The sequence below is a fragment of the Micropterus salmoides genome, unplaced genomic scaffold (genome assembly GCF_014851395.1).
Source record: "Micropterus salmoides isolate LMB-PRFRI ecotype aquatic unplaced genomic scaffold, ASM1485139v1 Ms_hic_scaffold_16, whole genome shotgun sequence".
Taxonomy (NCBI): domain Eukaryota; kingdom Metazoa; phylum Chordata; class Actinopteri; order Centrarchiformes; family Centrarchidae; genus Micropterus; species Micropterus salmoides.
This window is the reverse complement of record NW_024040707.1, coordinates 24,003,310-24,030,387: the sequence shown is the minus strand read 5'-3', so window position 1 is coordinate 24,030,387 and position 27,078 is coordinate 24,003,310. Positions and strand designations below refer to the sequence as shown.

The 27,078-nt window shown below is 41.7% G+C and overlaps 1 protein-coding gene across 1 annotated transcript in view; it reads left to right on the top strand.

Annotated features, from left to right (window-relative positions):
- The first annotated feature begins 3,800 nt into the window (after positions 1-3,800).
- Positions 3,801-27,078, top strand: part of celsr3 (cadherin, EGF LAG seven-pass G-type receptor 3) — a 123,977-nt gene continuing 100,699 nt past the window's right edge. Inside the window, 1 exon segment of the mRNA XM_038723767.1 lies at positions 3,801-9,780. Within this exon segment, the coding sequence (XP_038579695.1) occupies positions 4,137-9,780 (5,644 nt within the window). The 5' untranslated portion in view covers positions 3,801-4,136.

The window sequence follows — 27,078 nt, the reverse complement described above, 5'->3', positions numbered from 1 at the left end:
AGAGGATTAATACTTTTGTTGCTTTTAAGTATTATTATGTGAACATTTATTTTAATAGTTTTTACTGTGTTTTATTGTTTTATTTCTTGTGTTTTTATAATGCATTTTCTAACGTGCATTTTCTAAAAGTGCTTTATAAATGTGTATTAAGTGTGAAAACCAGCTAGAAAACCTGTGATTTTTTGTGGCTTAACTCTGCTCCTTCTTCAACCCCCCCCCTCACACTCTCCTCCCATCATCTCTCTCTCTCTCTCTCATGTCAGAGCCCCACAGGGTGCTGTAGTAAATGTCTGTCAGTCAGGTTCGTTTAGTGTTTATAGTCCATCCAGCCTCTCTGGTCCATTACAAATAGCTTTAAGTGGCACAGCACTCGCTCATTGCCATCACTCAACACTCTGTCTATTAGACTTTGTACTCAACCTGATTAATCTGACCAGTTGCTCAGAATAAAAATAACAGACGTGAAACAGTTTTTTCCTGAATGTAAAATCCTATTTGTTATGCATTATTATGTAATAAAATCAGAAAATAAAATAAAAGTCTAATATTTATCTATGTGTTTATCTGAGGAGGCACGCTGAATCATTTTGTTTACTTAATTAGTACAACACAGGCAAGCCGGGATCAGCCCCAGTTGATTTATGGCCGATTTTTATTTGATTTGACAGGCAGAACTATTTATAATTCAAGAGTTTTCAAGGGTGCCTTGGGGATTATTCCGTGTCTTAAGATTTGTGATGTAATCTGCAGCTCATCTTTCCAACGTCAATCAGAATAAATATATGTAGGGCTGGAGGAACTGGAATTTCGCCTCTTGGCTGTACATACATTTGTGTATTATATTTGCTTTGTGTATGACTTTTGCTTGTATATTTACTCTATGTACTGTACTTTTCCAGAGATTTAAGGTGGCTTTGCTGATCAATTTCTGCTACATTCCACAAAATTGCAGATAAAATTCATGTACTTCGGGGGTGACAATCTGGGTCAATTCATATCTCAACAAGTTTCTGAAGGGACACAGATACTCTTTAAGTTTTCTCATTCTCATATTATTGGAGTCTCATGCAATGTAATTAACTGTCCATCGAGAATAGGAATCAGAATTACTTCATGACGGAAATGTTCCCCTGGTGGATTCACTGCTGTCTGGATTTTACTCGCCCTGATAGAACTCAGAAGGCTATTAATATCTCAAATACTTTCAAGGGCATACAAGGCTTGCAGTAGTTTTCATATTTTGTGATGTGGAGTGGGAATATTTTTTGTGAAATATGGTGTGTAATCCCCTTTGCCGCCTGTAAATTCCCCTCTTCTCTCTGTGCTATGGTTAGTGTTGGAGAGGTAAGTTATTGTACTATTTGTTACATTACTTATTACATTCCCTAAATATGCAAAATGCACCATTTTTTCCTTAAAAATGTGGGATTTCACAGTTACCTTGCCAAAGAAAACAAACTTTGATCACTAATTATCTTGTAATTTTTTAGTACAGTACAATCTGAGTTAAGACAGTATTTCCCACTTATTACAGCTGGGAAGATAAGTGTACTGCAATTTTTGTCTAACTGAACGGTTTTAATTACTGGGGCGGAGAGCAGCAAGAAGAAAGACCTTGATTCAACTGGAGGAACAAGTTCTATTCTATACCCCAAATTGCCCCTGTGCAAATCATTGGATCCCTGACAGCTCCAGATGTCACTTTGACCTTGGCCCTCTCTGTCATGAGTGACAAAGAAAGAAAGCTTCCCCTGTTTGGCTAAAATGGGTATATTACATCTAAACTAACATTACTGCATGGGTAAGCTTAGTAATACTAGTCACACCGTCATCACAGGTCCTCATGTTTCCCCTGACATGCACCCACTCCAAATCCTGTTAACACCGCCAGCCTGCGCCACAACAACCTACATTCCACAGTAATCACACTGTCTGACTGAGGCATGTCAGGACATCAAAGCAGCGATAGTAACAATGGTGACAGAGCACCATGTTGGATGGACTCTGGGCTGACACCCAGAGAGGGGAGAGAGGAAGTGTGTTTTTCTTTTCTGCAATAAAAATATAATATGGAAAAGGAGGATATACATTGTGGAGCACCATATTGTTGTGGCTGCACTCCAAGCTTCAACCAGATCTGAGAAAAAAACTGAGGCAGTGATCCAAACAGAATGGGGACACACACATACATAAATACATCATCATAATACATATATTGAAGTTATTTTGACTAAGTGATAAAATCGGACATTATATATAAATATATATATATATATATATAGCTAAAAGAATTATTGTGGTGAACATATGGAAATTGTTGGTTGACACTGCAGGGCTGTTAAAGTACCTGAGTTTTCGTACCCATTCCAAAGTAATGCTTAGTTTATATAAAGAATAGAAATATGATTTATCTAAAAAAAATCCTTTTTTGTAATTTTATTAGATAAACCAAATGTTGAATGTCTAAATGAGCTCCTCTCTTCTCCTCTCCCTCTCCATCGCACCATGTGCTCGCGCATGCTCGGTCACGCAGCGCCGGGGCCCCGACACGGCTGCTCCTCAGCTTCAGTGCGCGTTGATGCACGGCGTCCCCGACTGACACGCCTTGTGTATCTCCTCCCATCAGCAACAGGGAGAAATCATATTCACTTCCAGCCGTGTCATTATAAAAACCATCCCACCCAGTCGGTATTATAAATTGCTGTTGAATGAGGATATGGAGAGTGAACGTTGGAGGAAATTTGTAGCCTACATATTTGCATAATGTAATTTTTTCTAGAAGTATCAGGAAATTGATCTGTGCAAATTAGTGTTAAATAGGGTGATTGCTGGATTAAGCGCATGTGCCTTCCTGGAATTAATCCAAGTATACATCAAATATATGAATCTACATGGGACTATATAGCTTAAAAATATGTTATAGTTTATCCTTCCAAAGGAAAACAATACTCACAATCTGTCTATGGAATTTCCTTGTGTGTGTGTGTGTGTGTGTTTGTGTTTGTGTTTGTGTGTGAATTACTCATCAGTGATAGGAGATGACGTCACTTTTACTTGAACTAACCCGACGATTCAGAGTTTACATCACTGTGCTGGAATATACTGTGTTCATCTTGATGAGGAAATAAGAAATCTAGTCCTTAATGAACAAATGGGGCTGTGAAAGTGGAGCTTATTTATGAAAAGTGGGCTAATATAATGTCATAAATATCACATATCATAATAGACTTTAGTGCTTTGTCACAATATAGCGTACTACATAATTCATGTTGTTTACCCATAAAGTATCTAGGAATTGCTTTTCAGCAATTCATTCCAAAGCCATCCTAAAATGAATCTAATTTTTAGGTGTCATTTCTAAAAATGAGCAGCATTGCCTGGTTTGTCTGTGTATGACCCCGGTAAAGGGTTTCCTGCAGGGCAATTTATTAAGAGGATAATTCTTCAGATGATGCGGTGATGACGGTGAGATTGTGTAAGATAGGCTACATATTTCTCTTTCCTATTCCAGTTGTGGATATGGCTGCATGCGCGGGTGCTGTGTAACAGTCCTGCGCACCGGAGCCAACCATTATGAGAGAGGAAAAGAGAGATAGAGAGGGGCGGTAGAAATGCAAGCAATAGGGGGAGGGGTGGAAAAAGGAGAGAGGAGGAGGAGAGTGTAACTGTGTGTGTGGAAGGATGGATAGCCTACCACCAGGCTGCTAGAAGAGAGCGCACACGCATAACACACACACACACACACACACACACACACACATACACACACGCGCACACACAGAAGAGGGTAGTGTGTGAGCCTGCCAGTCAGTCAGTCAGTGTGAGTGTGTAAGCCATGTTGGATGTGAATGAACGGGAGGAGAGATGCTGCTGCCGCGCCGCTCCTAACGCTCCGACCTCCAGCTCCACGGACCACAGCGGGTAGATGCCAACTCTCCAGGCCGACGGAGAGACGGGGGAGCCTGGGGGAAGGTGTCGGGCGGTGCCGGCGGTCCTGGAATTGGCCACCTAGCCAGAGGAAGGACTGAGGGAAGTAACTGGGAGAGGAGAATACGCACTCGACAGAGAAAGAGAGAGAATAGGCAGAGGTGGAAGTGGGAGAAAGGTGGGGAGAGACAGAGAAAGGAAGAGACTAAATGGCTGCACCGCTACCGGGCTTCACCCCGCTCCTGCTCTGGTCTCTGGCACTCCACCTGCTTCTCCTCGGCCCTTTGTTCGCCTTCACCCCGGAGACGGTGAATACAGAAGGGGTTTCCAACCAATGTACCCCGGGCCTCTTCTACCGAAACGCCGGTAAAGTGAGCCAACAGCAGCAGCAGCAGCAGCAGTGCGAGGAAGCAGGGGAGTCGCCGAGGGGCAGCTGGAATCTACACCCAAGCAGGTGGACCTTAGAGCAGATACAGAGTGAGGGATGCTCTGGAGTGCAGCACGCAGAGGGGGCGCTGGGAGCATATCACCAGGATGGGGCGAGGGGGACACGGAAGGAGAGACTGAAAGGAGTCGGGACGTTTGGGAGGAGTGGAAATGGCCCTCCGGCACCATCACCTCCTCCTCCTTCTCTCCACCCAGGTATTAGGAGCAGGTCGAGCTGGGATGGCGTCGGCATAGGACAGGGAGTGGAGAGAGGAAGGCTGGTGATGAAGGGCGTTGTTTCACCTGCTTTCACCTCCTCACCAGTTCAAAACGGCAAAAAACGGGCAGTACAAAGGACTAGAGCGTGCGCACAACGGTGGCCGGCGTCGAGGCCACACCTCGCCAAACGTGGCGCCGCCAGAGCCTTTGTGCACGCCTCTGGCCTGTGCAGGGCACCCGGAAGTGGAGAGAGGAGAGGGGGAGAGGTGTGGAAGAGGGCTGGTGAGGCAAGGAGGCTCTTAGCTACATGGTGCTCCCTGACACCCGGGCATCTCTACTGGCCAAGCCCCGACAAACACGCCCTCTCCACGGCCAAAATCCCCCCAGCAGGCCCCTTACCAACCGGTTGCTTTTGTTGCATTCATCCTCTTTCAGGATACAATTCACGACAATTCACCGTCAAATTTCATCACCGGTTCACCCAAAGTTCAACCTGTATCCAGGGATCAAAATTGGACTACATTTGTCATTTTTCATCTTGTAATTCCACGAAGTCCGGCTACACAGACACAATTCAGTCGCATCCAGTTTACAGGAACAGCAACAAGGCTTGGGGTACTGGTAATTATTCTCATTTGGGCAGGCACAATGTAATCGATCCCAGTAGTATAAGAGAGGGGGGTGATGACAGCTGCTCGGTTGGGTGCACTGGTAGCAGGGAGAGGGGAGCGAGGAGAGGGGGAGATGAACAGGAAGGGAAGGAAGCGTACAGATGTAGCGCACCGGCAGTGATTAACCCCAGAACCAGGGCGCACTTTGATTATTGTGGAACCCCTGTGCATGATGCGAAAGCAGGGTATTACTACGCCGGAATTAAGGATAAGGAGAGGGAAAGGAATGAGAGGAAAGATGGAAAGGGAGGAGGGGCGTACCAAGACAACAAACACGTTAATTTACCTAATTACCCGGATAATGATTTGCCTTTTCCGATTCTATGTAATGAGCTTCGGAAGGGGAAATCAGCACCAGCAAACACGAGGCAGAACAGTCAAACCCGGGGAGAAAGCAGAAAGGTACCCGGTGGTTGCTTTGGTTGTTTTGACAGTGTAGAAATTTTGAATGCATATTTAGCCGCGTTTATGGTCCGAGAGGGAGCCATAGCTCAGAGGAATCTCCCCATCCACATCACAGAGACGCCCGGACAACGCTTTCTATCCAGCAAAAGCGCAATTCCCGAAATCGAATCAAAATATTCTGGCTTGGTGCTCAGTACGCCCCCTCAAACACAAACAGACGATTATTCAAAAAGTGTGAAACTATCCAAAGCACTCCGTCTCTCTGCTGTAAAAGTAAATGCAACTCCAGAGACAGAGTCTGCATGTGACTCAGACTTTTTCTCACATGCTAAGTTTCCCGTTACATCTCCCGGAAATGTGTCAGCCACGTCTCGCTCTGCAACAGTTATCAAACCACATATTCGCTCTCAGTCTGATCACACCGCAACAAAACACCTGTCGCCTTTGTCGGAAATAAACCTGACTACATGGAAGGATGACTCTGCGCATTCGCTTCACTTACCCTCTGTGAAGGACCTGATTTCAGCACGATGGACAGCTCCCTCAGACTCACAGCGCATATTTTTGTGGCGCACATTAAACACCAACAGTAATAACAACAACGAAGGGGAGGGGAGCAAGGAGGTAAATGCATATAGTCATGAATCTGAAAAAGAAAAATCGCCGTGGCATGGTCAGACACAGCAGCAAGACCTGTTGGAAAGCGCACTGCCAAAGATGGTCCACCCAGTGTGCCCTGACTGCATTTCCCCCGACTGTTCAGCCACCGAGCGGGGGGACCATGCACATATGCAATTAAAATCCAGTAAGCAAGTGCCATTAGAGCCCGAAGGTGTCAGACAGTCAGATAGACGGCAGATGGGGGCCGAGGAAGAAAGGGAGAGGGATACAGAGAGGGAGGGAGAGCGCTTGGAGGGGTCCGCTGCTGTTGGGGGAGGGAAATTACAGGTGGGGGTGGGTGAGACAGAGTGGGTGCGCCTGATGGGAGGGAGAGATGCAGGAGGAGAAGAGCAAAAGGAGGAGGAGTGGGAGAGGGAAAAGAGAATAACAAAGGCAAGCCAGGCTGTGGAGAGAGAGTTAGAGGGAGGGAAGGGTCAGGATAGGGGCAGTAGTACCACCACCATCATGCAGCCAGATAGCGAAAGAGGGAAGAGAGAGAGCCAGGTTGATGAAAGCCATGAGGTAGGAGAGATGGATGAGAGGGAGGGGGAGGAGGGGGAGGAGAGGCAGGGCACAAGGGGAGAGAGGAGTCTGGAACAACTGATAATAGTAGAAGATGATGAAACCTCGCCGGGAAAAAGGGAGAGGGAGATTTTGAAGCCGTGGCCTCGCTCTCGACGTGCAGCCAACAGACACCCCCATTTCTCCCAGTATAACTATCAAGTACAAGTAGCTGAGAACCAGCCGCCTGGCACCTCGGTCATTGTCATGTCCGCCTCAGACACAGATGCAGGAGATGCAGGCAGGGTGAGCTACACAATGGCCCCACTGATGAACAGTCGATCATCTGACTACTTCCACATCCATCCAGACACAGGTCTCATTACCACCACTCAGATTCTAGACAGAGAACACATGGATTTGCATTACTTCCGGGTCACTGCGACAGATTATGGCCCCTCTCGCCTCTCTGGCACCACAATGGTGGCCATTACTGTTTCAGACCGAAATGATCATTCTCCCATATTTGAACAGACAGAGTACAGGGAAACAATCAGGGAAAACGTTGAGGAGGGCTATCCCATCTTACAACTGAGAGCGACAGACTTAGACTCCCCATCCAATGCCAATATCCGTTACCGCTTTGTTGGTGACACGGCTGCAATGGCACGAGGAGCCTTTGAGATTGACCCACGTTCTGGCCTCATTACAACCCGCGGATCAGTGGACCGGGAAACAAATGAGCACTACACTCTCCAGGTGGAGGCTAGTGACCAGGGGAAGGAACCAGGGCCACGCTCCGCCACTGTTAAAGTTTTCATCACTGTTCTGGATGAAAATGACAATGTGCCACAGTTCAGTGAAAAGCGCTATGTGGTAGCAGTGAAGGAGGATGTACGGCCGCACTCTGAGATCCTCCGTGTGAGTGCCACAGACAGGGACAAGGACAGTAATGCTGCTGTTCACTATAATATCATCAGTGGTAACAGCCGTGGGCAGTTTTCTATTGACAGTGTCACTGGGGAGATCCAGGTTGTGGCACCACTAGACTTTGAGGCAGAACGAGAGTATACGCTCCGTGTTCGTGCACAGGACAATGGCCGGCCACCTCTGTCCAACAACACCGGTATTGTCAGTGTACAGGTGACGGATGTCAACGACAACCCACCGATCTTTGTCTCCACACCATTCCAGGCGTCTGTGCTTGAGAGTGCCCCAGTTGGTAGTTCTATCCTCCACATACAGGCCATTGATACTGATTCTGGTGATAATGCCCGTCTGGAGTACAGGTTAACTGGCACCAGCTCTGACACGCCATTCATTATTAATTCTGCAACAGGCTGGGTCACTGTGAGTTCTATTCTTGACCGAGAATCTGTAGAGCACTATTTCTTCGGTGTGGAGGCTAGGGATTATGGCATGCCACCTCTTTCTGCTACTGCGAGTGTTACAATTACAGTGATGGATGTTAATGACAACCGCCCTGAGTTCCTCCAAAAGGAGTACTATTCTCGCCTGAATGAGGATGCGGTGGTTGGCACCAGTGTTGTGACTGTCACAGCTGTGGACCGTGATGTCAACAGTGCGGTGACCTATCAGATTACAGGAGGAAACACCAGAAACCGCTTTGCTATTAGCACAGCAGGAGGGGCTGGACTTCTCTCGTTAGCTCTCCCATTGGACTACAAACAGGAGCGCCGCTATGTTCTAACCGTCACTGCCTCAGACCGCACGCTCCACGACACCTGTCAGGTGCACATCAACATCACAGATGCCAACACACATCGGCCTGTATTTCAGAGTGCCCACTACTCTGTTAGTGTGAATGAGGACAGACCACCTGGAAGCACTGTAGTTGTGATCAGTGCCACAGATGATGATGTTGGTGAAAATGCTCGAATCACATATTTCCTCGAGGACAATATCCCACAATTCCGTATTGACACCTCAACAGGGGCTATTACACTCCAGGCAGAGCTTGACTATGAGGACCAGATGACTTACACTTTGGCTATAACAGCTAAAGACAATGGCATACCACAGAAATCAGACACCACATACGTTGAGGTGAATGTGAATGATGTGAACGACAATGCACCTCAGTTCCTCAGCCCCAGATATCAGGGAACAGTGAGCGAAGATGCTCCTCCTTTCACTAGTGTCCTTCAAATATCAGCTACTGACCGTGATGCACACGCCAATGGTCGTGTTCAGTACACTTTCCAAAATGGTGAGGACGGGGATGGAGACTTTACCATTGAACCTACATCTGGCATTGTCCGAACTGTTCGCCGTTTGGACCGTGAGAGCGTGCCATTCTATGAGCTCACGGCTTATGCTGTGGATCGTGGCGTTCCCCCTCAGCGAACTCCCGTCCACATCCAGGTGACAGTCCTAGATGTGAACGACAATGCCCCTGTCTTCCCTGCAGATGACTTTGAGGTTCTAGTGAAGGAAAATAGCGCAGTGGGCTCTGTGGTAGCCCAGATCACGGCCACTGACCCAGATGAGGGTGCCAATGCTCAGATCATGTACCAAATTGTGGAGGGCAACATCCCTGAAATTTTCCAGATGGACATCTTTTCAGGGGAGCTCACCTCACTCATTGATCTTGACTATGAAGCCCGCAATGAGTATGTCATCGTAGTCCAGGCCACCTCAGCACCTCTAGTCAGCCGGGCCACTGTCCGAATCAGATTGGTGGACCAGAACGACAACCGGCCCACTCTGCAGGACTTCCAAATCATCTTCAACAACTTTGTGTCCAATCGCTCCAACAGTTTCCCCAGCGGGGTAATTGGGAGAGTACCCGCCCACGACCCTGATGTGTCAGACAGGCTCTACTACACCATTGACAGAGGGAACGAGCTTCACCTGCTGCTCCTGAATCACACCAGTGGAGAGATCCGACTGAGCCGAAAACTGGATAACAACAGGCCGCTGGTGGCTCCCATGCTGATCACCGTCACAGGTAAGAGACCATGAAGGGAGAAATTGGTGGAAAGGATTGGAGGGTGTGTGTGTGTGTATGTATGTGTGTAGTCGGTATAGATTTCCCTGTAGCTTTATTCACTGTAACAAATACTGTGAAGATAAGGACTGAGACTCTACAGGTTTGAGTATGAGTGAGAAAGGGGTGTGATAAGACTGAATGGCATTCATGGTCTTGTGTTTCAAGAAGTCGAATTCATTCCAGAGGGAACTAAGTGTGAGAATTTATTACCCGTGTCTCAGACATTTGCCACATGTGATTGTGAGAGCAATGTAGACAGTGACAGAGCTGTTACTTAAATTAGGAGACTGATGCTAGTTGGCTAAGCAGAGTTTCAAAATGTCGAAGAGGTGAGAAGAGTCTGAGAAAAGAGTGACAAAAAAAAAGCATGTGTGACGCTTAGGGTGGATTTTGTGTGAGAAAACATGACAGCAGCCTACATATCACCAAAGGTAAGAAATGTGTGAGGCCTAATGGTAATTATTAGTATGTCTTTCATGTCAAATTTTCATATGAGTCAGGATGTTGTCAGTTTATGAGATACGCTGTTGCAAGCAACTGTTGTATAGCAGGTAATTTACTTTGGGCATGGTAATGGTAGAATGAGAGCTGTGTAGATGTGAGCAGTGATCTGTATCACAGTAACACCCTTAGTGCCATCCACATCCCATAGCGATATCCCATGAAATGCTATCAATAGGCCTACTTCCTTAATATAATAATAATAATGATCTTAAGCGTAAACCCATGGGCTATTAGTATGGAGAGAAACACATTTTGATTTCCCATGATTTTTCTTAACTGACTGCTTGTTGATTATCCATTGTGTTGATCATGGCCGTCACTGAGAAATGTTTGCAATTGAATTGATATTTCCTTCTGTTTTGGGGCTATGTCTACAAGAATATAATCATCTATCTTATTGCCGTCCAATGGATATTATTATATATTTATTATATATTTTTTGTTTGCATTTCCAGCCTTTGGCTTTAAGATAAAAGCTTCCTAAAAGCTTTACAGGCTTCTTTGCTGTCAATGATCAAAGCCTTAGAAACTGAATAAGTAAAAATAGCAGCATTGTTGCTTTGAAGGCCTGGTTAGTGCCGTGTTTGTATTGTGTCAGAAAGCTTTAATCGAGGAGCGCTGTGAGTGTGTGTGACCTGCTACCCTATTTAAACTGCTTTGACATCAGCCTCAATAGTTATGATGCAGGCTTATATACATTCATTTTGTCATAATTTTGGATGAGTGAGTGAGTGAGTGAGACAGTGAGTCAGTCATTTAGTGAGTGAATGACAGAGAGAGAATCATTTTGGGAACGACTTAATGATTGGGTGAGGTTTTTGCTGAGGGAGTGAAACATGTCAGTGACCAAATGAGTGAATGTGTAAACCAATTATTGAGTGAATGATTAAGTGAGTAAATTTGGGACTGACTGACTAAACTGCGGTTCAGTGAGTTACCAAGTGGTTGAGAGATACAGTTATTATTATTATTTATATATTTAACCTTTATTTAACTAGGAAGCCTCACATGAGGCATTTATATTTCTCAGTTATATGGGGTTTTAACATGGCTTTAAATTAATTTAAAGGGACTAGATCATTTAAATGTAGCAAGTTTTGCAAATCAAAGAAGGCTTTTTTCCCTAGCTCAGTAAAAACCAAGCGATCAAGAGAGTGAGTAAATGAATGGAAGAGAAAGTGTCTGAGAATATGATAGTGAAAGAGACTAAGACTGAAAGTGAATGAGTGAACAAATAAGTGGTTGAACAAAAAAGTAAATGTGAGTGTGTGAAAGAGTGATTTATTAAAAAGAGCAGTGACTGAGTAAATGAGCGAGCAAACAAGCGAACCTAGCACTCGTGTGTGTGTGTGTGTGTGTGTGTGTGTGTGTGTGTGTGTGTGTGTGTGTGTATGTAGGCCTGTGCCACCCTTTGTCTGTCTCTTCCCATGTGCATTCAGCTCGTTCGAACCAGACGTGTAGATTCATTTCCAATTTTTTTGCTGTTTCTCACTCACTGTGAATGTATGTTGCTTAGTCTCTCTTTCTCCCTCCATTGCTCCAGGATTAGACAGTTATGAGATTATAATGAAACAACAGTCAGCCAGAGTCATGCTCAGAGCAAAGCCGTCACTTTCATTGTACGCTGCGTTATCTGTGACTACCCGTCCCTCCTCTACCCATCACTTTCTTCCTCTCCTTTCTTCTACCCATCCTTGAATGAATGGATGGATGGATGGATGAATTGCTCAGTAATTTTTACTCCTTGTATTTTTCTGTCTTCTTTTTAATCATCCTTCTTTCCATTTGTTTATTTTGTCTTTTCTTCTCCTTTGGTCCTCTTTCTTCATTTCTCATTTTCTTCCTCTCTCTTCTACCTATCTCCTCAGTCTTCACCCTATATATATTTTCCATGCTTCTTTCTAACTTCTCTCTTTCCACCAATACTTCCCTGTTATTGTCTCATAACTCTCAAAGGCTGCTCCATGCTGCCTCCATGGCATATTCTTTTCAACTCTGCTTCTCTTCCTCCGTTCTGTTCTCTCCTCTCCTTATTTACTATCATTGTGTATGTCTCTGTATGGGATTTTCCTGACTGTGTTGTGTATTTTCTCATGTGTGTGCCTGATTGTTTTTATGCATGTGCATGTTTAAACAGTGTTTTAACACACTATGTACTTTCCGGTGCATAATGTGAGTGTGTGTCCTCTCAGGTGGTTCAAAGCATTGCACTTGAGTGTCTGAATATGTCTTTTCAAGGAATAATATCTATGCATGCCAGACAGTGCTGGGACTACACTCCAGTCTTTTTCTGTATGTCTTGCTTTCTCACTTCTTCAGTCTTTAACACTTTCTTCTCTCACATTATCTCTTTATCTCCCATTTATATTCCTCTCTCCTACTCGCTGTCTCTTCTTTCTATCCCATTTCCATATGACAGTTAGTTCCAGACTATTGATTCTCAGAATAATTCCCATATTTTTGGTGCATAGAGATTAAACCACTGCATCATGTTGCCAGCAGTTCACACATGAAACTGGCTTTAGGGTCATTTGGTCAAGGCAAGTAATGAAAAAAATATAATTTTAGCTCTGGATTCCTAACAGCGTCAGCTCAAGGTGCCCTTTATAAAACTAACCCCCAACTGCTCCTGTGGCCAGCAGCAAACACTGTGGTTGTACCGGCGAACTCTTAGTTGTGTATGTGTGTAGCTGTTTGAATGTTGATTGCCAGACCCCTTTCATAAGTGACACATTCTCCTAATTGGTCATTATCCTAATATGGCCACCTGTGTAGCAGTGTTTCATATTATGATTAGGTTGATGTGTAGGTAAAGCTGCATATAATACATTTTTTGTCAGAAACCACACTTTATAAGTGTCACCAAACAGTCGCCTATTTAAACATCCAGTGGAGGAACATTAGGATTCATTTAAATGTAGGTCAGTTATTGACTTTTAGCGCTGGTTTGGTCTCCACAAACTCCTAAGAAAAAAATATCCTATGAATGTGCTTTTTTGTTGCTGGGCAGGTACAGTGGGTTTATCAGAACTTTTTTTTTGCTGAAAATTAGGTTGATGAGAGCACTGAGTCTGAACCAAATATGTAGAATACTGAATACTGTAGAAATAAAACAAACTAAAAGAGACTAAAAAGCTCCATAGAACTTCAGAGTGAGTTTGTCACTGTGAGCAATGCCTTTCATATTACGTGATACTTTTATCCATTGTTAAATATTAATTAACAGATTGTTAGGATTGGCTAAGCAGTGGAAGGAGAACACAAAAAGGTAAATAATCTTCACCCGGTGTATGTACTCAAACAGAACATATATACAAATACTTGAAATTAGAACAGAATAAAAATTGAAATATGTATTATATACATTTATTATACAAAGGTAGTGCTATGGTAATGTGCAATACCAGCATAATAGCTGGTAACAACAACATAACATAACATACACACAGACTACAGCTCTATTGTGCTGGCTGGATGGAATATATATTATATTACTGCTGAAACGTGAATATGCTGAGCCACTGTGCAACCTACTCTATAGGGCACAGTGGGACGGTAGCAGGAGCTATAAAGAGACTTTAGATTCAAAAGCCGAGGTTCAAGAACTTAATTTGTCACATGCACATAGGATGTGCAGTGAAATGAAACAATGGCAATGCCTACATTTACTTTATCTTAGCAACTGACCCTATTATGACCTGGAAAAACCTGTGTTGTGGTACCTCTAAATTCATTAACAGTAAGTAAGCCAATTTCCATATTTGCTGACAATATGATAGTGAAAGAGACTAAGACAGATAGGCAGCTTGAGATCAGTGATTAAAGCAAACAAAAGCCCGGGCTATTAGAGTTTTTTACAACCACTAACATCCTTTTGTCCAATCTGTAGTCACATTTTCAAAACTCTAAACACGGTTTGTTCATACCATACATTAACACAATTCATGTTGTTTACACAGAATATGCAATCAATTAACTCATTTCTAAAATGTCTAAAAGTTTTTCTTTACGTACAAGCTTACCCACTAACAAAACTATGGATGTTTTGTGTTATTTACAAATGCTTGTGCACAACATGTCAGAAATGAAGATATCATTTTCAAAACCTTAAATAATGTATAAAGCATCTACTTCTGCTGCAATAGCAGCTAAAAATCTATATTGGAACAGCTGATAATCATTTCTGAATGACCTGATCATTGAAACATTGAGAAACAGCTGATTTATTGTAATTTGGGTAAACCAGATCAACCACAGCTAATTCCAATCTCAACCAGAGACATGTACAGGTGTTGAAGTCCTTTCAATTACATACACAATGCAGTAAAAAGGGAGCTTTCTGGAGTTGAGTTTATCAAATGCGGATACAGAACAACACAGAAGACTAGAGAAAGAAACAATAATGTCTGAACAAGGGAGAAGAATAGTTGAGAATAGGGCCAGGGGGGAGTAGCTGAACCAGGGTGAGTGTTTCTATCCAGGTGCATAGTGAAAGATGACATTAGATGTGATGTGGATGAGAACATGTGGCCAAAGGCTGAAGATCAAATGGATTAGAACAGGACAGGCATTTTTGTTTATTTGTCTATTCCTTCTGTGCCATAGTTTTTTGTTTCAATGTAATTGTGTATTTACATTTACATTTACTCATTTGGACACTTTTATCCAAAGTGACTTACATTTACAAAAAAAACATACAAGCATCAATACAGTAAGAGATCTAAGTATCAATAAACACTGCACAGGAAGTGCAGAGGGTTAAAGGTGTTTTAGGAGGAAGCGTTCTCGAAAGAGATGTTTTCGAAAGAGATTAGTTTTCATGAACTTCTTGAAGTTAGAGGGGGACGCGGCTTCTCTGATGACATGTGGTAGTTTGTTTCACCATCGTGATGTTACAGATGAGAACAGCCGGGACTGAGATTGCTTTGTGCTTAGGGATGCAGAGCCAGACGGCGTTCGTTGGAGGAGCAAAGTGGCCGAGAAGGAACATAAACGTACTGTATTCAACAGTATTTTTACACATTTTGAAGCAAAAGCCACATCGGTTGGATTATTTGTTGATCATTGGCTACAATTTCATCTTGCTAATAAAGGTTTTACTTCTGTAACTCTTTCATTTACATTTTTTTCTTAATCTACATTTTTTAAAGTAAAGATCACTCATTCACTTTTACATAGTTTGTTTTTTGACCCTCAAGCCAAAAATGTAGGGTGGTTTACTGTAAAAGGAAACTGAATTACAAAAAACAATGGATTTCACATAGTTTACTGTATGCAGGTAGAGCTGAAACATGAAAAGTGATACAGTTTCAGTAATGCCATCAACTGTTTGTATTTAGAAAGTCGTTGTGCTATGATTGATGGATCTGTTCATTTTTGGAAAGAAAACGTGCTAGTGTTTTGAGAGAATGATTTGAGTCAGGTTTGCTGTGTTTTGATAGAGTTTATGTATGTAGAGAATGTTATTTTGCATTTTAAAATGTAGAGTTTGTGTTTAAAGAACAAAATGTGGTTTTGAGCAGAAAATTTACTATTTGGCTAATTGTGTGAGGTAGGTGTGTTGCTGTGTTAAGAGTTTTGATAAGGGATCTTGAGTTTAGGTAAACGCTTGTTAGCAATTGAAAAAAACTGTAATTGAAGTTTTGCGGTAATCGATCTCTTGAAGCAGAAACACCATACTTTTAACCACCATATTTTTATGCTCGGCTACACAAGTTGAAAAGCTTTACTTTTATGACAAATGCACATTTCTATCAACAAAACATGAAATTGTCAGCCTGTTGCGTAAATAGCTCAGTTGATAGAGTGTGAGCCCTATGTACAAGGCTGAGTCCGCCCTGCTTCGAATCCAGCTTGTGCCCATTTGCTGCATCTCTCTCTCCATTTCCTCTCTATCCACTTTCCTATCAATAAAGGCAAAAATGCCCAAATTTATCTTTAAAAAACAATTGTCAGCCTTCTCATGAGTGTGGTGAAATAACTGTGGTGAGATGGCTTATGCACAATGTTTGAAATTTGCTCAAAAGCTTGGAAAGTTTCGTGGTTGAGCTGATGTACAGTCTCTGTTTTTCTTTAAAGCAGACCCATGCCATTTTTAAATAATCCAAAACCAGTTTCTAAGGTGTGACTCCTCAGTTCCCCAGAGAGCACAACTACACTAAGTTCTTCACACTGCTCTTTGTAGCCTGACAGACAAAGGCATGAAACTTGTTATACATAAAACAGTTATATTATGCAGGCTGAATAAGGTATCTGATAGCATATTCAGGCTCCGTAATGCATTATGCTGAAATAATATATTCAGGGATTGGGAAAAATACATCTTAAAATTAGATACCAAATTTTAAGTGTGTCACAATGAACTACTATATCCATCAGCCATGCCATGTATCAAAATAAACTGCTGTATTTTTGTTTTTCAAAAATACTAAAAAATACTTTTCCAAGGTGGCATGAAATCAGTTCGCAAACCTTTTATCTATCGGCCTATTTGATCTATCCCTTCACTAGTACACTGACTCAGTTGATTAAATGGACAATGTTTTAGAGCAACAGCTTTTTGTCATGCAATACATCTGACATATGCAACCTGTTAAAAGATTAAATATTCACATAACCCAGATGAAGGTTAGTTTTAAAGCAACATTAAGTAGTATTTATATCTTTACAGTTTTAAAATCAATTTGATGGTAGAATGACTTGTAATATGGTGAGTGACGTCACTATCATTGCCTCTCGTGACTGTGCGAGCTTTGCTGGCACTCCTTAGTAAGTAAGCTATGAAAAGAAGCAAAAAGTATGCCAGAGTATTCACAGACAGAGGTTTAGTTGCTAGCTACAGTATCTCACAAAAGTGAATACACCCCTCATATTTTTGTGAATATTTGATTATATCTTTTAATGTGACAACACTGAAGAAATGACACTTTGCTTCAATGTAAAGTAGTGAGTGTGCAGCTTGTATAACAGTGTAAATTTACTGTCCCCTCAAAATAACACATCACACAGCCAACCTCTTTAACATTCTGGTAAAAGAATGCAAAACGCCTATTCAAGGCATATCCAAAGTTAATTGAATGTAGTTCTTGAACCATTTGGAGTATATGCACGGTTTTGGGCTTCTCTGAAAGATAACACTCTGGAGTGTCTAACCCAAAAGTCAGAATGGTTGTAACTGCTACTGGAATTGATTAATATAAGTTTAAACACACTAAAACTAATATATATTTAATTTCCGCTTGAAAATACTCGCTAACAAATGCATGCAGACAACTATAACTGGGACTTATTAGCTGGAAAACACTGTAGGGCCACAGCATAAGCCTTACCTAGTCCTAGTTTAAATTTCATAACAATACCATGAAAAATTAGTATTTTACGGTTTTTCTAAGTGTATGTCTTAGCGTATCTTTTCTAAAACAGCCGCTCCCCGCAGGCGGCTGCTGCTGCATCGCTCCGTATCAGCCGGTAGCTCGACACAGATGTGTTTTTTTGCTGGTAGATCATGAACTTACTACTTAAAGCTGGATATCGTTATTTTCAGAATTTTATTGGATACACGGGGTGCCAGTCATCGGCACAATTGCTTGCAATTGGCTCGGCCTACCCATGAAATAATACGGGCTGGCCCTTCCTTACTCTTCTTGCTCTCGTTGGCTATTGAAGGCTGTGAAAGGGACATGTGAGCTCCTATTGGATCGGATTTGGTTCACTGAAAGGTTAGAGTTCAGCGGCTAATTTGAATCAGAAGAATCGGAATCAGAAGGAGCTTTATTGCCAAGTAGTGTTTTACACATACAAGGAGTTTGCTTTGGTGATAAGGTGCTATGCACAGATAGACATACAGCTGACATAAATAGATGTAGAAATAAATAAATATGTAATAAACAAATGCAAGTTATATAAGAATAACAGAAGAATAGAGAAAACTGACAATATAAAAAAATAAAAATAATAATAAAAATAACAATGGAACAACAACGATTTACAAATAACAACAAATCAACAACAAATTAATAACCATTATGTGCAATGTGCCAGCACAGGTAGCCTTGTGTTGCTGCAACGTAGCAAATGGGGGTGTTTCATACAGGCGCTGAAGGGTACCTTTTGCGTAAAATCCTTACGCTTGGTCACGCTGTCTGAAAGCGTCTGTTATGACGCATTGAGATGAAAATGCATTGCGGAGACAGACGGAAAGAGCACCACCCACTGGTGGCTACATGGGGCAAACACTCCAACGCTGACCCAAACTAAACACAGATTGACATCTTTAAAACAACCAAACCTGTGGGATTTATTAACATAATAAATGTTAAATCAAAAATACAAAAACATATGGTCATAACACATACATCCACGGCTGAGAGGCAGTAAGACCAGCAGTCCCAACTCAAAAATCCTCCTTTCTGATGCTGGCACAGGAGCTTCGAAATACCGCCTTCCAAGGCCAGGTGGACCTCATTCAGCAATCAGCTGTAGCACTCCTGGGGCAGAACTAGAGGACAGAAGAGCAACATAGACGCACAGCGCAGGGAAACACATACAGCCGTAACAGTATTACACTAACATTAAACATTTTATTTATTATTATAATATCGTCCCAATACACAAATTTATAACTTGTTTATTAAGGTTTTTATAATTGCCTCTGCAGTGGACAGATTTAAATTTAGCCAGGATGCCATTGTACAAATACACATTTCAATGGTGCCACAAATTACTTGAATCCCCCAGCCCAAACCTTCCACTCACTGCGGGTGTCTGTCACTGCCCCAGCTGTTCTCAAGTTTGAAAGCCAAAATATGGTCAGCCTATGTTAGCAAAGTTGGCAACTTGTTCATTTTTATCTTAATGTAATAATAAGAAATACACGTGTATAGCTGTCCTTATTTACGACAGCCTGAATTACACGCCAAAGCACACAAAAACCCACACCTTACATAATGTTGCTTAAAAGTAACATGTTTGTTTGTAATGTTTAACTAACATTTGCTCAACTCTAAAACTGCTAAATATCTAGAAACCTACACTTTTCTCACCGTGACTTTCTTCTTTGTGTCTGTATCAGTTTTCTGTTCTGATCTCAACAAGTTTGGGCAAATTATTGAGTAGGCACCACTCAGAGGCAGCCCTTTTATGATTTTCACTTCGACTTCGTATTGCCTCATGCCACCCTCATGTCTGTTTGGTAAGATAGACACACACCTGTAGCCTGCTGGAGGTCATTTTGTAGGGATCTGGCAGTGCTCCTGTGGTTCCTCCTAGCACAAAGGAGCAGATACCGGTCCTGCTGCTGGGTTGATGCCGTTGTCCAGCTCTTCCAAAAGGCCCGGTGTAATGGTGATGCTGTTAAGACTGTGCTGGGAGACACAGAAAACCTTTGTGTATGGACACGCCATCCTGGAGGGGCTGGGCTATTTGTGCAACCTAAATTGGCTGCAGTTATCTACCCCTAACATCAATATCTGTTGCGCTAGATGTACAATATAACAATTTAATAGAATATTAAAATATTTTCCTTAATATGAAGGCTAATGCTGCGATGGATTGGCGACCTGTCCAGGGTGTACCCCGCCTTTCGCCCGATGTCAGCTGGGATTGGCTCCAGCCTCCCACGACCCTGTATGCAGGATTAGCGGTTGACGATGGATGGATGGATGAAGGCTAATGTAAAACATATATTATTATAAAATAATTAAAAAGAAAAGCAGCTAACCTTGATATTTACGAAGCTGGAACAATGAAACAGTTTTACATGAAAAATATAGTTGTAATATGTTGTTGTAGTACAAAATAGTTAATAACATTGCCTCCTACAAAACCATTCATTAAATAATAATTAAATCATTACAAAGGAAACACTGTATCACTCAACATTATATCTTATTCAGTTTTATGGCCAGTTGAAATTTTGGCTTATACATTTTGTTACAGGGGACCAGCTATTGCCAGGTAGACCAAAACGTCCATTTTGGACCTTATTTGTGATAAAGAAGTGGTTATTTATTAAATATATAACCTTGTATGATGTTTTTGTACTTTCTCTGTTTCTTTAATTTGGATGGCTGACATTTATTTTACATTTTGTTTCCCAATTACATGGCTGGATGAGCCAAATACAGGTTAAAATGTAGACCATGACAATGGCACCAAATGAGTAGAAAAACTGCTTCTGCAACACACATAAGGGATTAAGAAAAACCAGGCCACAATTTACATTTTCACAAAACTATAAGTCTTTGTCTTATAGGATCTAGGGTCATTTGGTCAAGACCCAGAAAAACATTATCCACAAGCAAAGCTTATTTTTAGCATGCTAACAAATGCTTTACAGTCGCTAACAAAAAGAAGACAAACAAACCACATTAGAGACCATACAAACTTCAGGTCTCCTAACCTTTCAAACATCAAAGATGTTATGGCAAATGGAAATATAAATGTTCAGAAATAGCATTAAATGATTTGTTTGTGCTGGTCTGAGGCTAAATGGAATTGGATTCAGTCAAAATCAGCCACAAGGGAGGAGTGAAAGGTACAATGCAGGGAAAATGAGGAAAGATCATCAACAGACTGGAATGTTTAGCATAGTATCATCAACAAATCATTGCCACGTTTGCTTTACACGAATGATTACTGTAAACAAACCATTAGTGACAGCGAGAAAAAGCTGGATTACTCATCCGTTGGTTTGTGGGCTACCTTTTTGAATCCTCGAGTTTGGTCGTTAGGGCACAGCCATGTTGATTTTTTGCAACCAGCGGCACCAGACGTGACCATATTTGGAAGAGACTGTTGAGCCAGCAGCTCCTAGTGGAACTAGCTAGCTTTCTTAGCTAGGTGCATCTGTAATTTACGTTAACTGTAATTTTAACCGGGATGATAATTTTGTCTAGCGAGCAACAGGCTTAAAACTAAATGTCCTCACCAGAGAAAATGAACAGCAAATTCCTGATAAGCTTTTTCAATAGCGATGGTTAAATTTACACAGTGCTGTGGGTACGAGTCACTGTAGGTCGCCATGGTAACAACTTGTCAATCACAGATAGTCCCGCCCTAAAGCATACTCTGCTTTATGGTCTATTTTCCTCTAAATAGGACCATTATTTACAAAATGAACATCATGCTGTGAAGACATGAAACTAGCGATTGAGACCATAAATCATTATGAAAGAGGTTACTGGGGTAATTATTCAGGTGAGAAGTAGGTTTATTTTACCATTATTTCAAATTATTGATTGTGTTTCTTTTCTTGTGTTTCTCGTGGGTCTGTTTTGGACGTTTGCCCTTGACAACCTCTAATGCGGAAACAATGGTCTTTTCCACAATTTTAATGCCTCCTATCTGAACATTAATAACTGTAATTAAAACATTCAGAAGTGTGCGTTCTCCCTGTGTGTGTTGGAGTAATTTGCATACACAAGTTAGCATCACAGGAGGTCTTTTTGCTGCACATAACATACTGAGCAAACTGTAACTGCTGCACTATTACACTGCCCCACAGGGGCAATTGTTTGGAAAATATAAATTTGCAATATATTCAGGCGACTGAAGGCCTTCACAGTGATAGGAGCGATGAAAGCTGCTACAGACACACCGTGCCTCAGATGCTGGAGTTACTACAATGATTCACAAAAGAGTAAAGTGCTCAGCCCACAGTGTTATGCTCCAAAATGCCAAATGATTTAACTCAAAAATAACATCTCACCTCAGATAAGGTGGAGCCCTGTGGACATTTGGACAAGACAAACACAAAAGTGTTTGTCTTTGCATGAAAAATAAGAAAAAATGTTTTTCACACAAACAACATGTATCTATGGTTGTACATTTGAGAGAAAAGACTAACCGCAGCAGCAACATCACAGTACACAAAAGACAGATGCAAGATGGAGGTTGAAGGCTGCTGCCATGAACAGCTGCTAACTGATGTCACGTCTGCATGTTACAAAGGTCAGAGTGTTACACTCTGGATTTGCTTATAAGTACAATAGGCACGAGGGTGTGTGTAAATGTGATATGGGCTTAAAGTGAGAGTCTTTACATGTGAGAGGGATTTTTATTTTCAGTGTGTGTGTAAGTGTATCTGGTTAAATGTAAAGGATTAGTGCCTCTATTGTAAAAGGGTGATTTAAACCATTATGTTGCTGGGACTGCTGTGTCTTTGAGTTGCTATTTTTTTTTTTTTTTAACTCTGTTCTATTTTTCAGTATAATCAGTGTTCAGACCTTAGGGGTAGAAAGGCTGGAAAAACAACAAACAGAGCGCAGAAATCAGTTGTCAAGCCAGCGCCTGGGCTGTGTGTGTGTGTGTGTGTGTGTGTGTGTGTTTTGTAATGATGTGTACACAATATTGTTAACGCTTGTGTTATTTTTCAGGCATGAATGCCTCTCTCTCCATTTATTCACATATTTGTACTTATTTGTATGTAAGTGCCACTTTGGCTTTTCGTACTTTCACTCTCTCTCGGGCAGTTGCACTCATTACTTTTAGGTGACAGTGCATCGTACAGTCCTTTGTGTACTCTATTAACAACTTGAAACGGTTTATGTGTGTTTAAAAAGGGAAGTGTTTGTTCAGCGGCCACTGTACCTATTTATTTTCCTGACCTGCGGGCAACTTACACAGCTGAAAGCTGCTCACACTTTTCAACCTGCTCATGTATTTTATTAGGACTTTTCGAGGACTGTGAACACAGAGGAGAGACAGGAAAAGGCCAAACAAAGGGATAACACAGTGTGAAATGGGATTTAAACCCATGTGATTGTGGGTACATGGACTGTGAGCTAATTGGCTGAAGGCACCATGACAGAGTAGAGTGTTTCAGAGTAGCAGCATACAGCTTTTCTTCAGTCTAAATCCAATTTTACTGTTTTTGGTTTTTTGCATGCTAGTTGTAATGCATTTTTTTCCTTTTAATCCCAAGTCCTTATAGTACCAAGAGTGCAGAGAGTTTGAGTCAGACTCTTAACCATGGCAGTGTCAGTGCCATGTGTGAATGAATGAACAATGTAGGGATTTGAACCGCTAACACCGGCAGTGTTTGCCTTTACAGGCTGAGCTACACAGAGTCACAATAAATGATCAAAGAAAAAAATGGTTATCTGCTGAAATTACATTCCCCATGATTCCCATTCAAAAGACATTTTTAATTGACATGAGTGCCTGTTCAGATGTGCACTTCGATTAATTCATGTAAAATGTACTTGACGAATATTCAAGGTTTTCTTCCCACAGTAACACTGGGAGGAATTTGAACACAGGAGACATTTGAATGTTGTAGCTGAATTTAATACAGGTAAAAACAGTCTGCATCTGAAACACATTATAGACTATCTTGAAACCCTCAACACAGACAACAGATGTGTGTCCCCTTTCCATAATACATACTAATTATATAGGCCATGCTATGTGATACACTAATTGTCACAGTATACTGTTAGTAAACAAGAAATTTTTTAAATTAGAATGTAGACGCTAGCGGCACAGATCGGGATCCAGTTAAGTTGTGAAAAATGCAACATTTGACATTTTCAGAGGAGAAGACCAGATGCAGGAGACCTATTATGCTTTTCCAGATTTTATGACTTATCTACAATGTTACAATGTTGGATGTTCATTTAAATATGGTCAAAGCTTCAAATAATGACGTTAAAGTATTTGGAATAAATCCCTGTGAGCCAAAACCTCAGATTTCCTCCTGTTCTGAACGCTCTATTCTTTAATAGCTTTTTCTACTAAGGGCTCTGTTATAGACACACGGAGCTAGACGGAGCCGGTATTCCATAGATGGTCATTTGCTCCGCACAGCTAGCTCAGTCTGTCTGTACCACTCAGCGTGGTACAGCGTGTACCACTCACCAACAACAGCCTGGTAACATGCTTCAGGTCTTGGCAAATCAGAAGACAGTGGGCTTTGAGAGGGGGGCCCTTAAAGAGGCAGGAGTATCTACAGCTTGTTTCAGACAGAGGCTGAAATAAAGCCCTACATGAAGGGCCAGTATAAGACAGAAAATTATATTTTTGAACTTTGAATCATGCAAAGCTGCCATACAGGAGTCACAGAACATCACAGAATGCAGTATAATAGGTCTCCTTTAAAGGATTAAAATGATTAAAGAATTTGGACTTGAAACTACTACTACTTGAAACTTTTTTTTAGATAATTGCTGAAATGCAAGCTTGAGATTTACAGCATCACCTTGAGGTCAGAGAGTGTCATTTTATGTACCTGACTAGTGGGTGAAATGTTCAACCCTCCTGCCAAATTCCATGTTTTAAGGTTAATGTACAAACACTATTTAGCAGAGAAAGTGTCACGGGATCTGAACACTCCCACTGTTGGCATTGTTGGATCGTAATATCCCCAGAGTAGGTGACTTACTGGTGGAGCCACTGGTGAGAGTTGGTTTTTGTTCACCTTCTCACAAGTTAAGACAATGACATCACATGTCTTAGCCTGATATTGTTATTATTAGTTTAAACTTAAAATGCTTGAAACAGTCAAAAGTTACAGAAAGATAATAAATATCACTGCAGACCCACACACTTGATATCTGCTATCTACAGAATGCCTGTGTTGATTTTGGTAGTGTTTGAATGAAGACTTGTGGAGATATAGATGTTAATTGATATAGCATATTCTGAAAAATGTAGAGTGACAGACTTCTGAATTGACCATAGGTTTTGGTGAGGCAGATTGAAAATAATTTTGATAACTTTATACCAGAAAAGTCTATAGATAATCCTGCCAAAGTTTCAGGTCAGTTGGAAAGAAAGAAAGAATAATGATGCTGCTTGGATCCTTCACAATTTCAATTAGATTAAGCCTCACAGTTTCAACAACACATTCAAAATCAAGTGTTTTTTGGGGGCTTTTTTATAATACCTATGTTTTTGTTTTTGTTGTTTTACAGTGTGAACACACTGTATAGTCAGAATCTGCACATTGGGACACAGCGTGTGTTTATGAATAGAAGTTTGTGTGACTAATGTGTCCCCGAGCACGACACCAAGCAGCGTCCTGAAACCACAAAAGTGTGTTCCCCTTTGATTTCAAAGCATCTGTGATTTTTGTGAGATTTTTAGGCAAAATAATGAAGCTTTTTTTTTTTTGGCTGTGACTTTCTTGCTTTCTTGTTCAAAGGATAATGCCAGGGCTCTGCCTTATGACCCATCCTGCCCTGTATTGCAGCTTTTAAAAATGTTTCCGGGCTCCAGCTGCGGGCTTCTATTGTACTCTACTTTGCAGACAATTTCCATCTGGATTTCCAGGAAGCGAGCTTGGGATGCTCTGACATTCAAGAATATGAGTGTGCTATTAGTCAGGCTACCTGGCACAGAGAGATAGCACTGAACTCCCTCAACCCTTTGAAACACCAGGGACTGTATACCCACAAAGCATCTTCGAGCCAGAGCACTGATCGGAGGCCTGCCTCTCTTTCACAGCGCATTGATGTTCACGCATCCATGGGACCTGGCTGATGATTCCAGACCAGTGTGTTTATTCTTAGAGGCTTTATGCATGGCAGCCCCAAGCTCTACTCCCTCTTTGAAGTGTGGACACATGAAGGGGAAAATGTTGGCTGGAAGCCCACAGAAGCAGTGAATGATCGCTGAAGCGACTCTGAATTGTTATTTACGAAATGCTTTGTTTTCCCGTTGTGCCAAAGATACCAAAATAATCTTCCATTTGTGAGTTAGGATGTTATTAATAATTTATTGTTTCCATGCACACTAAAGCTGAGTGGCAAGGGGCGATACATTAGTTATGACTTGCTGACTTATTGGGAAGTTATGGACAAGATCACCTTAATTCACCTCTCACCAGGATACAAAAGTAATTCTACAATTTCTTCATGTCTTTATATTCCACAGAGACAGACCAGATGCCTCTGGATTAAGTTCTGGATATGAAAGGTCTCCATCCAAAATGACACATCAACAGTCTTACAGGTGTAATGTACACTGAACAAAATTATAAACACTTTTTGCCCCCATTCATCATGAGCTGAACTCAAAGATCTAAGACTTTCTCTATGTACACAAAAAAATAAAATGTAGAAGTGCCAGTACTGCGTACCGGTGAGTACCGGCTCACTTCAAGCACTGGATATGAAGCTAGAGCCATGTTTAGCTTAGCTTAGCATAAAAATGTAAACTTTTGCTGTTTTACTAGGTATTATGAGTAACTTTCGTTTGTACATTTCACTTCTTGAAGTTAGAGGGACACCTCTGCTCTGATGGCATGTGGTAGCTCGTGGTGTTACAGATGAGAACAGCCGGGACTGGGATTGCGTTGTGTGTAGGGATGGCAGAGCCAGGCGGCGTTCGTTGGAGGCGCGCAGTGGCCGAGAAGGAACGTAAGCTTGTATAATGGAGTTTAGATAGATTGGTTCAGACCCAGTAGTAGCTCTGTATGCAAGCATTAGTGACTTGAATTTGATTCGGGAGGCCATGGGTAGCCAGTGAAGGTCACAGAGTAATGGAGTGACCTTGGGCTGATGTGCTGCTGCATGTAGCACGATGTCAATTATGGTTCTCAGAAGTGTATTTTTGTATATATAGCCTACAGAAGTAGACTGAATATGTGGATTTGTGATGTATGTGTGTGTGGGTCCTACTCCTTCAGATTATCCCAGTTCTTTTCATAGATCCTTGTCTCATTTCAATGACAATGGGGGTTAAGTTTCAATTTCTGCATATTTGCATAGTGATCCAGAGGGCTGATAATAAAGCTGGCTTTTAGCCCCAGAA